The sequence below is a fragment of the Microtus pennsylvanicus genome, chromosome 1 (assembly GCF_037038515.1).
Source record: "Microtus pennsylvanicus isolate mMicPen1 chromosome 1, mMicPen1.hap1, whole genome shotgun sequence".
NCBI lineage: Eukaryota > Metazoa > Chordata > Mammalia > Rodentia > Cricetidae > Microtus > Microtus pennsylvanicus.
This window is the reverse complement of record NC_134579.1, coordinates 71,382,929-71,395,583: the sequence shown is the minus strand read 5'-3', so window position 1 is coordinate 71,395,583 and position 12,655 is coordinate 71,382,929. Positions and strand designations below refer to the sequence as shown.

General features: G+C 42.0%; 1 protein-coding gene across 1 annotated transcript in view; it reads right to left on the bottom strand.

The window, feature by feature from the left end:
- Nucleotides 1–225: 225 nt before the first annotated feature.
- Nucleotides 226–12,655, bottom strand: part of LOC142843311 (histidine-rich glycoprotein-like) — a 31,737-nt gene continuing 19,307 nt past the window's right edge. Inside the window, exons 2-6 of the mRNA XM_075960543.1 lie at nucleotides 9,629–9,739; nucleotides 8,804–8,894; nucleotides 6,939–7,105; nucleotides 4,666–4,786; nucleotides 226–272 (exon numbers count right to left, since the gene is read on the bottom strand). Coding sequence (XP_075816658.1) covers nucleotides 226–272; nucleotides 4,666–4,786; nucleotides 6,939–7,105; nucleotides 8,804–8,894; nucleotides 9,629–9,739 — 537 coding nt within the window. The remainder of the gene's footprint in view (nucleotides 273–4,665; nucleotides 4,787–6,938; nucleotides 7,106–8,803; nucleotides 8,895–9,628; nucleotides 9,740–12,655) is intronic.

Here is a 12,655-nt window from a genome sequence, read left to right as displayed (position 1 = left end):
ATCTGGCTTACAAAACCCCGAAGGAAAACACAGACATAATCAATTCAGCAGAGGTTCTATTAAATAAGAGTAGCATACAAAGCTGTGATTATGGGGAAGCAAAGAAAGTTTGAGCATTAGCGAGGTAACACTTGCTTGCTCCTTGTTGGAGCCAGCCCTTCACCTGCTATGCAATAGGTACAATTACTGCTACATTAATTACATTGCTATTTCACGTTCTCTGTATCAGTGCACGGTTAAACTAGTCAAACCCTCCACACGTGTAGGTTTCCCTACAACGACAGCACACACTACCATTTCAATTATGGCACAAAAATTTCTTTTGTGTTTTTAACAAGTGTGGTCAGTACACTAACCTTGTGGTTGTATCAGAGGCAGCGCTCCTTCAACTCAATTCTACTTCCTGGAACTTAATGTTTCCTGAAGAATGTTTATTTGTAAATCCTTTACAGCATCAATGTTTCTCCTTCAAACTTCTCCTACATCAAAATGACCCAGATAACAAACAACACACGCCACCGAGCAATATCCGTGTTACCTTCAACATTTATGCTTGATACTCATTTTATTAAGCCCCTTACAACCCATTTGCTCTTTTTTTCTCTGTGTTAGTCAGGGTTTTATTTTTTTTTTATTAAAAATTTTCACCAACTCTCATTTCCCTTTTCCTCCCCCTTTCCCCTCCCCCTCCCTCTCCATTCCAAAGAGTGGTCAGGGTTCCCTGCCCTGTGGGAAGTCCAAGGTCCACCCCCCTCCATCCAGGTCTAGTAAGGTGAGCATCCAAACAGACTAGGCTCCCCCAAAGCCAGTACATGCAGTAGAATCAAAACCCAGTGCCATTGTCCTTGGCTTCTCAGTCAGCCCTCATCGTCAATCACGTTCAGAGAGTCTAGTTTGATCACACGCTCCATCAGTCCCAGTCCCAGCTGGCCTTGGTGAGCTCCCATTAGATCAGCCCCACCATCTCAGTGGGTGGACGCACCCCTCGTGGTCCTGACTTCCTTGTTCATGTTCTCCCTCCTTCTGCTCCTCATTTGGACCTTGGGAGCTCAGTCCAGTGCTCCAATGTGGACTCTATCTCCATCCATCACCAGATGAAGGCTCTATGTTGATATGTAAGATATTCATCAGTGTGGGTATAGGATAGGGCCAGTTCAGGTGCCCTTTCCTCAGCTGCCCAAGGAACAAGCTGGGGACATCTCCATGTACACCTGGGAACCCCTCTAGAGTCAAGTCTCTTGCCAACCCTGAAATGGCTCTCTTAATTAAGATATATACTTCCCGGCTCCCATATCCACCCTTCCTTCATCCCAACCGTCCCATTCCCTTAAGCTCTCCCTACCCTCCCCTCTCACTTCTCTCTCCCCATCTCCCCTAACTCCCCCCCCAAGATCCAAATTTTTGCCTAGCAATCTTGTCTACTTCCAATATCTAGGAGGATAACAATATGTTTTTCTTTGGGTTCACCTTTTAGCTTCTCTAGGATCACGAATTATAGGCTCAATGTCCTTTATTTATGGCTAGAATCCACTTATGAGTAAGTACATACCATTTTCATCTTTTTGTGTCTGGGTTACCTCACTCAGGATAGTGTTTTCTATTTCCATCTATTTGCATGCAAAATTCAAGATGTCATTGTTTTTTTACCACTGAGTAGTACTCTAATGTGTATATATTCCACACTTTCTTTATCCATTCTTCCATTGAGGGGCATCTAAGTTGTTTCTAGGTTCTGGCTATTACAAATAATGCTGCTATGAACATAGTTGAACAAATGCTTTTGTAGTATGATAGGGCATCTCTTGGGTATATTTCCAAGAGTGGTATTGCTGGATCCTGGGGTACGTTGATCCCGAATTTTCTGAAAAACCACCACACTGATTTCCAAAGTGGTTGCACAAGTTTGCATTCCCACCAGCAATGGATGAGTGTTCCCCTTACTCCACATCCTCTCCAGCATATGCTATCATTGGTGTTTTTGATTTTAGCCATTCTGACAGGTATAAGATGATATCTCAAAGTTGTTTTGATTTGCATTTCCCTAATCGCTAAGGAGATTGAACATGACCTTAAGTGTCTTTTGGCCATTTGAACTTCTTCTGTTGAGAATTATCTGTTCAGTTCAGTGCCCCGTTTTTTAATTGGGTTATTTAGCATTTTTAAAGTCTAGTTTCTTGAGTTCTTTATATATTTTGGAGATCGGACCTTTGTCTGATGCGGGGTTGGTGAAGATCTTCTCCCAATCAGTAGGTTGCCTCTTTGTCTTAATGACAGTGTCCTTTGCTTTACAGAAGCTTCTCAGTTTTAGAAGGTCCCATTTTTTCAATGTTGTCCTTATTGTCTGTGCTACTGGGGTTATATGTAGGAAGTGGTCTCCTGTGCCCATGTGTTGTAGACTACTTATTACTTTCTCTTCTATCAGGTTCAGTGCGTTCAGGTTAATATTGAGGTCTTTCATCCATTTGGACTTGAGTTTTGTGCATGGTGATAGATATGGACCTATTTTCATTCTTTTATAGGTTGACATCCACTTATGCCAGCACCATTTGTTGAAGATGCTTTCTTTCTTCCATTGTATACTTTTAGCTCCTTTGTCGAAAATCAGGTGTTCAGAGATTTGTGGGTTAAAATCCGGGTCTTCTATTCAATTCCATTGGTCAACATCTCTGTTTTTGTGCCAATACCAAGCTGTTTTCATTACTGTAGCTCTGTAATAGAGTTTGAAGTCAGGGATGGTAATGCCTCCAGAAGTTATTTTATTGTATAAGATTGTTTTGGCTATCCTGGGTTTTATTGTTTTTCCATATAAAGTTGATTATTGTTCTCTCAAGGTCTGTGAAGAATTTTGTTGGAATTTTAATGGGGATTGCGTTGAATTTGTAGATTGCCTTTGGTAGAATTGCCATTTTTACTATGTTGATCCTACCCATCCAAGAGCATGGGAGATCTTCCATATTCTGGTGTCCTCTTCAATTTCTTTCTTCAATGCCTTAAAGTTCTTGTCAAATAGATCTTTCACTTCCTTGGTTAGAGTTACCCCCAGATACTTTATGTTATTTGTGGCTATCGTAAAATGTGAAGTTTCTCTGATTTCCCTCTCTGCTTCTCTATCCTTTGTGTATAGGAAGGCTACTGATTTTTTTGAGTTGATCATGTAACCTGCCACATCACTGAAGGTATTTATCAGCTGTAGAAGTTCTTTGGTAGAGTTTTTGGGGTCACTAATGTACACTATCATATCATCTGCAAATAACGAAAGTTTAACTTCTTCCATTCCGATTCAAATCCCCTTGATCTCCTTATGTTGTCTTATTGCTATTGATAGAACTTCGAGAACTATGTTGAAGAGATATGGTGAGAGTGGAGAGCCTTGTCTTGCTCCTGATTTTAGTGGAATGGCTTTGAGTTTTTCTCCATTTAATTTGATATTAGTTGTTAGCTTGCTATATATTGCTTTTATTATATTCAGGTATGATCCTTGTATCTGTAACCTCTCCAAAACCTTTATCATAAAGGGATGTTGAATTTTGTCAAATGCTTTTTCCGCATCTAATGAAATGATCATATGGTTTTTTTCTTTCAGTTTATTTATATGATGGATTACATTGATAGATTTTCTTATGTTGGACCAGCCCTGCATCTCTGGGATGAAGCCTACTTGATTGTAATGAATAATTTTTTTAATGTGTTCTTGGATTCTGTTTGACAGAATTTTATTGAGAATTTTTGCACTGATGTTCATGAGTGAGATTGGTCTGTAATTCTTTTTCTTGGTTGGGTCTTTGTATGGTTTTGGAATCAGGGTAACTGTAGCTTCATAAAAAGAGTTTGGCAATGACTCTTCTGATTCTATTATGTGAAACACATTAAGGAGTATAGGTATCAGCTCTTCTTGGAAGTTCTGATAAAATTCTGCATTAAAACCATCAGGTCCTGGGCTTTTTTTGGTTGGGACGTTTTTTATGACAACTTCTATTTCCTCGCGACTTATAGGTCTATTTAAATTGTTCACCTGGTCTTGATTTAATTTTGGTAAATGGTACTTATCAAAAATAAGTCCATTTCTTTTACATTTTTCAACTTTGTGGCACATAAGCTTTTGTAGTAAGACCTAATGATTCTCTGAATTTCCTCAGTGTCTTTTTTTATGTTCCCCTTTTCATTTCTGATCTTGCTAATTTGCATGTTCTCTCTCTGATTAGTTTGGATAAAGGTTTGTCAATCTTGTTGACTTTCTCAAAGAACCAGCTCTTTGTTTCATTGAATCTTTGGATTGTTTTCTGTGTTTCTATTTTGTTGATTTCAGACCTCAGTTTGATTATTTCAGTCTTCTACTCCTCCTGGGTGAGTCTGCTTCCTTTTTTTCTAGAGCTTTAAGCTGTGCTGTTAAGTCTCCAATGTGAGCTTTCTCTGTTTTTTTAATGTGGGAACTTAGAGCCATGAACTTTCCTCTTAGCACTGCTTTCACAGTGTCCTGTAGGTTTGAGTATGTTGTGTCTTTATTTTCGTTGAATTCAAAGAAGACTTTAATTTTTTTATTTATTTATTCCCTGCCCCAGGGGTTGTTTAGTAGTTGACTGTTCAGCTTCCATGAATTTGTAGGCTTTCTGGGGAACTTGTGTCTGGAACATTTGACGAGAAAGAGTCCCTTCGAGTGGTGTGTACTGTCTAAACGACATGTTTCACAGGTGTGTGTTATACTTACTGGAGGCCTTCTGTGGAAATACTGTGTAGAACAGTTCCACATAGAGAAGTCCACATAGTAATTGGGTCTTTCCCCTCCTCTCTAGAACAGAGGAATCAGCAGAGTTTCAGGAGCAGAAAACGATAAGAGGAAAAGCAATAGATATCTATTATGCAATATCTCGCAAAGCACTATGGGAATAAAAATGACAAATGCAGCCGGGCGGTGGTGGTGCACGCCTTTAATCCCAGCACTCGGGAGGCAGAGGCAGGCAGATCTCTGAGAGTTCGAGGCCAGCCTGGTCTACAAGAGCTAGTTCCAGGACAGGCTCCAAAAGCTACAGAGAAACCCTGTCTCGAAAAAACCAAAAAAAAAAATGACAAATGCATGCTATTTTTCTATGGCTTCTGCTTTTAAAAAATATATGACATGACCCTATCCTATAGCCATACTGATGAATATCTTGCATATCACCATAGAACCTTCATCTGGCAATGGATGGAGATAGAGACAGAGACCCACACTGGAGCACCGGACTGAGCTCCCAAGGTCCCAATGAGGAGCAGAAGGAGGGAGAACATGAGCAAAGAAGTCAGGACCACGAGGAGTGCACCCACCCACTGAGACAGTGGGGCTGATCTATTGGGAGCTCACCAAGGCCAGCTGGACTGTGACTGAAAAAGCATGGGATAAAACCGGACTCTCTGAATATGGCGGACAATGAGGGCTGCTGAGAAGCCAAGGACAATGGCACTGGGTCTTGATCCTACTTCATGTTCTGACTTTGTGAGAGCCTAGCCAGTTTGGATGTTCACCTTCCTAGACCAGGTTGGAGGGGGGAGGACTTTGGACTTTCCACAGGGCAGGGAACCCTGACTGCTCTTCAGACTGGAGAGGGAGGGAGAGAGGAGTGGGGGGAGGGGGAGAGGAGTGGGGGGAGGGGGAGGGAAATAGGAGGCTGGAAGGAGGCGGAAATTTTTTTTTCTTCAATAAAAAAAATAATTAAAAAAACAAACAAAAACATATGACATCGGTGATAAGAGATTGCCATTTTGCAGAAACTCTAATATACAAGTGGAAGTACAGCAGGGAAAACACCCTCCCTGAGCGCAGACCCTCATTCTTGGGGGATGTCAGTGCTACTGGTTTTTTTTTTTCATTTTATTTATGCTTTTATGTGTGGGGTGTTTTTCCTTCATATGTGACTATGTTCCGTGTACATGCAGTGTCCAAGGAGTTCAGAAGAGGGCGCCAGATCCTATGGAATAAGAGTTACAGATGGCTGTGAGCCACCATGTGGATTCTGGGAAGCCAACCTAGGTGTCTAGAAAAGCAGTCAGTGCTCTCAACATGTGAACAATCTCCCCAACCCCATTGCCACTGCTTTGATGTGTTTCTTCTTCTGGGCTTTTCCACATGTGGGGATATTTAGATATGTAAATATTTCATTTGCATGGGCTCATAAGCTCAGTAGCAGTCTGCAACCTGCTTTTTCTCTCTTGCAAATACACGTGAGTCCAGAACACTCTTCATAGCAAACCACATTATATGTATCCTGCTTCATAAAACATGACATATTTAAGTTTCCCTTTCCAAAACACTGGGCAGGGCTAGAGAAATACTGTTATTGTTAAGAGTACCTGCTGCTCTTTCAAAGGACATGAGTTCAATTCCCAGTACCCACAGCAGGAGATCCAGTGCTCTCTTCTGGCCTCTGGGGGCAGAGCACAGGCAAAGTGCCCATACATATACGCAAGCAAATACACACACACACACACACACACGCAAATAAAAAATCTTTAAAATATGAAAAGCAAAGGGCAAACACCAACCAGCTCTCCTACCAGACAGTTCTGTGTGGGAGGCACTAGAATTCGTGGTCTGTGAGGCAGCATCAGCGACAATGCTGGTCATGGTGAGGATTTTGTTTTGTTTTTGTTTTGTTGAGCCTCGGTATTCTAACCATAATATAAGAAAGCTAAATTTGGATGGTTTTTCAATGCTCAGATAACCCCATCATGCTCTTGCCTTTCCTTTGGATTCTTTTCTTTTTCCTTTCAGATGTTCAGTGTTTCCTCGTTCTACTCTCTCTCAAGCAAAAGAAGTTGTAGAAAAGCTGTGCATTGGCCTTGCTGGTGGCCGAGCATCGAAGGCTGTGACTGTCAGAAAGGAAGCTGGCCAGGTGAGCAGGTGAGGCAGTAGACAGTGTGTGGCCCTCAGCTCCCCGCACCAGGTCGGAGCAGGGGAAACTCACCGCTTTTATAACCCTCTCTACTCGGTCCACTCGGAAAGAGTCAAAGCCATCGTTCTCCCCTTTGTACTTTTCCAGGGCCTTATGGGCTTGTTGTCTGTGAACCTCGGACTCTCCAAGGTATTCCAGGAGTACAGGGCTGTCTTTGGTGTTGCTCAGGGCTGAAGAGACTGAGGAAGAAAGAGGGTGAGACCACGGGGTCAGAGGACCAGGTCTGAATACAGCTCATGTAAGCGCAGTGCGCAGGGGACACTAGGTTCTGTATAAAAGAGAGAAGAACTGATAATGCTTAAAGTAACGTGTCAGGGGCTGGAGAGATGGCTCAGCGGTTAAGAGCATTGCCTGCTCTTCCAAAGGTCCTGAGTTCAATTCCCAGCAACCACATGGTGGCTCACAACCATCTGTAAAGAAGTCTGGCGCCCTCTTCTGGCCTTCAGGCATACAGACAGAATATTGTATACATAATAAATAAATAAATAAATAAATATTTAAAAAAAAACAAATAAAGTAACGTGTCAGGATCAGTCAATCAGGCTGCACAGACACCAGGCTTTCCCTGCCTGCTGGTACTTGTTGGGACCTCTACCCATGATGCCTTGCCCACTCCAGACTTCACAACTTCCTATCTTTGTCAAGGAGCAATCTTTTAAATTAAAGGTACAGAAAAGGATCCAGCAGTCTCTCTCTCTTTCTCTTTCTCTATCTCCCTCTCTCCTTTTTTTTTCTTTCTTTTTTTTTGTTTTCTTTTCTTTTCTTTTTTTTTTTTGGTTTTCAAGATAGGATTTCTCTGTGTAGCCCTGGCTACCTGTAACTCACTCTGTAGACCAAGCTGGCCTCAGACTCGCTGAGATCCACCTGCCTCTGCCTCCCAAGTGCTAGAATTAAAGGTGTGCACCACTACTTCCCAGCTCTCACCTGTCTCACTCTGTAGCTGGCCTCAAACTCACACCTTGGCCTCCTGACTGCTGGAGGGTAGGCCTGTACCATTGTGCCTTGCTTCTTTCTTTCTTTAAACAACTTCCTGTAGAAGCTGCTGGCTTGTTGCCTACGTTCAATCATGCTGAAATCTGTCCTTCTGAAACTAAGTCTTTCAGAAAAATAAATAGGAGTCTGGACTCTGGAACCAACGCTGCAGAGATGTAGCTAGAGTCCTTTCTATCATGTCTCCATTGCTTCTGAGAACACACATTGGATCTTTGCCAGATCCAGTTAGTTTTATCTCTAAAATAGAAAGTTTGGCAATGATTACTTCATACTCTTATGTGAGGTTAAACAAAATGACCAATGCATGACATAACACAATATATAACCACTCTGTATACTGTGGAGTGATATAGACCGTCTAACTGTCGAAGCCAGTTCTTACCAAGTGTTAAGGATTCTGTGAAGATGACACATTCTCTTTGATTCTAACAAGAATCCTAAATGAGAAAAACCTGAAGAGGTTACACGACCTGCTCCCCAAGCCACAATTATTTGGAGATAACATACCTGGGCTGGCAGAAGTTCATGACCTTGAAAACAAAATCTAGACACAATGGAGACACGATTCCATTCCAACGGTGTTGACTGTGAGGCAACTGGCAAATAAGGAAGCTTGAACTTAAGCTCAGGCCGGCCGAAACTCAGAGCTGCATCTCTTTAGTGGTGTGTGTACTGCCTCTTTAAGTCTCTATGAGTACATACTAAATCTCTTTAAATGACGTTTGCCGGGGTGGGGGTGGGGTCTATTTCAGCAGAGGGAGTGCGAATGGAGAAGGGAAGGGCAGTGGCCCTCCCTGATGGCTACCGTGTGTTCCATTACGAACACCACCATATGATCGGGTTCTATGTTAATCTGGAATGAGCAATTCGGCAGACGACCTTACCAGAGCTCGTGGTGCAGTTATAGTTGTTCACTCTAAAGTCTTGAGACTCGTTAGAGTATCTTGTAGCTATGACCTTACATTGTCCAATCACCTGCAAAACAAGACGATTTTAAGCCCTTAGGAACCATGTGCACAGACGGCCTATGACAGAATACCAAGGCCGTGTTACACCATCTCATGTAATGTGTATTTGGGGATTCGTCCACCAGTCTTGTCCCAGAGCGGCCTTTTCAGCCTGCTCCGTGTGCTGCACACCTTTGGCACACCAAACCCTGGTGAGAGCAACTGTTTAAATGGGTCGTGACCACTTCCCAAACATTATCAAAGGGGACAGAACTAGTGTGTCCCCTCGGTGTGCAAAATTCTTCTGGCCCTGACATCCCATGTCTGCTGATCCCTTGTGCTGTCTTCTGTGACAGGGAGACTGGCCTCAGTAACCAGGGCCAGCATGCACAGCAAGGCCGTGTTCCTTGCTGCAACCCTGGCTGTCAACAGAAGGACCGATCACTCTTCAAGGCACACAGTTCCCAGTTCATACATTCATAGACTGTGGTTCTGGAAATGACATGGGCATTCCAGTTGAGGAGACTGAAGTCTAAGATGGTTGGGGATTTGCCCAAGGCTCGTAGCAGCTGATGTTATCCTGGGGACACCACAAACCCTAACAACTTACTTCAACGGGGTTCCGGAGAATGGTTCTTAAGGGAGTACTACTTAAGGCTGACGTCATCTTCATACATAAGCAGCTTTTTCTAGCTTCCATGTGGCTCCACTGAGTGAGCAGAGTGGATAGAAGATAGAAGAGCAGCGGTCCTAGTTACTTACGATTTCAGTTGGCCATGAAGCTTCAAGACAGTCATTCTCAGATTTTGTGGATAGGGCCCAACAGTCAGGTTCTTTCACATCTAGGACAAAGTAGTAGATGGTGGTGTCTCCCTGAGGATGACAAGGAAGGATGGTGTCAGTAGGATGTGGGAATCCAAAGATTTCTCGTTTTGGTTTGTTTCTGTTTTTATTTTTAATGATAGGAATTTCTTCCTTTCCCTTTCCTTCCTTTCTCTCCCTTTACCTCCCTACCGTTCCCCTCCCCTTCATTCTCCTCCCCTTTATTCTCCTCCCCTCCATTCTCCTGCCCTCCATTCCCCTCCCCTTCATTCTCCTCCCCTTTATTCTCCTCCCCTCCATTCTCCTCTCCTTCCTTGCCCTCCCCTCCATTATCCTACCCTCCATTCCCCTCCCCTTTCCTTTTTCTGTCCCTTGCTCCTTCCCTTTCCTATTTAAGAACAGATCCTAGGATGTGAAAACCCAGGCTGGCTTGGAATTGAGTGTCCGGCTTCACACCCCCAAGTGCTGAGGTCATAGGCATGCATCACTATGCCCATCAGCAATCACCTTTCTTAAATCAAATTTCTTTTTTTTTTTTTGATTTTTCGAGACAGGGTTTCTCTGTAGCTTTTTTGGTTCCTGTCCTGGAACTAGCTCTTCTAGACCAGGCTGGGCTCAAATTCACAGAGATCTGCCTGCTTCTGCCTCCCGAGTGCTGGGATTAAAGGCGTGCGTCATCACCACCCAGCTCAAATTTCTTGGCATACCCAAATTTCTGCAGATATTCTTTCTGGTGTTTGGGTATCAGGGTAATTGTAGCCTCATAAAAAGAGTTTGGCAATGTTCCCTCTGTTTCTATTGTGTGGAATAATTTGAGGAATATTGGTATTAGTTCTTCTTTGAAAATCTTGTAGAATTCTGAGCTGAAACCATCTGGTCCTGGACTTTTTTGGCTGGGAGACTTTTGATGACTGTTTCTATTTCTTCAGCAGTTATAGGTCTGTTTAATTTGTTTATCTGGTCTTGATTTAATTTTGGTAAGTGATATTTATCCAGAAAGTTGTCCATTTCCTTTAAGTTTTCCAAATTTGTGGAGTACAGGTTTTCAAAATATGACCTGATGATCCTCTGTATTTCCTCTGTCTGTTGTTATATCCCCTTTTCATTTCTGATTTTGTTAATTTGGATATTCTCTGTGTGCCTTTTGGTTAGTTTGGATAAAGGTTTGTGTATTTTGTTGATTTTCTCAAAGAACCAACTCTTTGTCTCATTGATTCATTGTATTGTTTTCTTTGTTTTTATTTTGTTTATTTCAGCTCTCAGTTTGATTATTTCCTGCCATCTAGTTCTCTTAGGTGAGTTTGCTTCTTTTTGTTCTAAAGTTTTCAAATGTTCTGTTAATTCACTAGTGTGGTATTTTTCCAGCTTCTTTATGTAGGTGTTTAGTGCTATGAACTTGCCTCTTAACACTGCTTTCATTGTGTCCTATAAATTTGGGTGTGTTGTGTGGTCATTTTCATTGAATTTTAGGAAGTCTTTAATTTTCCCCCTTTATTTCTTCCTTTACCCATTGATGATTCAGGTGAGCATTGTTTAATTTCCATGTGTTTGTGGGTTTTCTAGAATTAGTATTGCTGTTGACTTCTAGTTTTAAAGCATGGTAATCTGATAATGTACGTTGGGTTATTCCAATTTTTTTTGTATTTGTTGAGGTTTGTTTTGTTGAGTATGTGGTCAGTTTTTGAGAAGGTTCCATGAGGTGCTGAGAAGAAGGTATATTCTTTTCTGTTTGAATGGAATATTCTATAGATGTCTGTTAAGTCCACTTGGGTCATGACATCTGTTAGTTCTCTTATTTCTCTGTTCATTTTTTGTCTGATTGACCTGTCCAGTGGTGAGAGGGGAGTGTTGAAGTCTCCCACTATTAGTGTGTGAGGTTTAATATATTATTTAAGCTTTAGAAGTATTTCTTTGACATATGAGGGTGCCCTTGTATTTGGGGCATAGATTTCAGTATTGAAATTTCCTCTTGATGGATTTTTCCTGTGACTAATATGAAATGACCTTCTTTGTCTCTTTTGACTGATTTTAGCTTGAAGTATATTTTGTTAGATATTAGGATATCTACACCCGCTTGTTTCTTAGGTCCATTTGATTGGCATTTTTTTCCCAACCCTTTACTCTGAGATGATGTCTGTCTTTGAGTTTGAGATATGTTTCTTGTATGCAGAAGAAGGATGGATTTTGTTTTCGTATCCAATATGTTAGCCTGTGCCTTTTTATAGGTGAGTTGAGTCCATTTACATTAAGGGATATTAATGACCAGTGATTACTGTCTAATGTTAATTTAGTTTTCATCGTTGGTGATGTTAATTTGTGCATTTTTTTCTTCTTTGGGATTTGCTGTAATGAGATCATCAATTGTCTGTGTTTTTGTTGGTGTAGCCATCTTCCTTGGGTTGGAGTTTTCCTTCTAGTAATTTGTGTAGGGCTGGGTTTGTGGCTAGGTATTGGTGAAATCTAGATTTGTCATGGACTATCTTGTTTTGTCCTTCTATGGTGATCAACAGTTTTTCTGGGTATAGTAAGTAGTCTGGGCTGGCATCCGTGGTCTCTTAATGTCTGGATAATGCTTGACCATGACCTTCTGGCTTTCATTGTTTCCAATGAGAAGTCAGGTGTAATTCTGATAGGTCTTTCTTTAAATGTTTCTTGACCTTCTTCCTTTGCAGCTCTTTTTTTTTTATATTTTTTATTGAGAAAAGGAGAAAAAAAAACAAGTTTCCACCTCCTCCCAGCCTCCCATTTCGCTCCCCCTCCTCCCACCCTTCTCCCCCTCCCCCCACTCCTCTCCCCCTCCCTCTCCAGTCCAAAGAGCAGTCAGGGTTCCCTGCCCTGTGGTAAGTCCTAGGTCCTCCCCCCTCCGTCCATATCTAGGAAGGTGAACATCCAAACTGGCTAGGCTCCCACAAAGCCAGCACATTACGTAGGATCAAAACCCCATGCCATTGTCCTTGGGTTCTCATC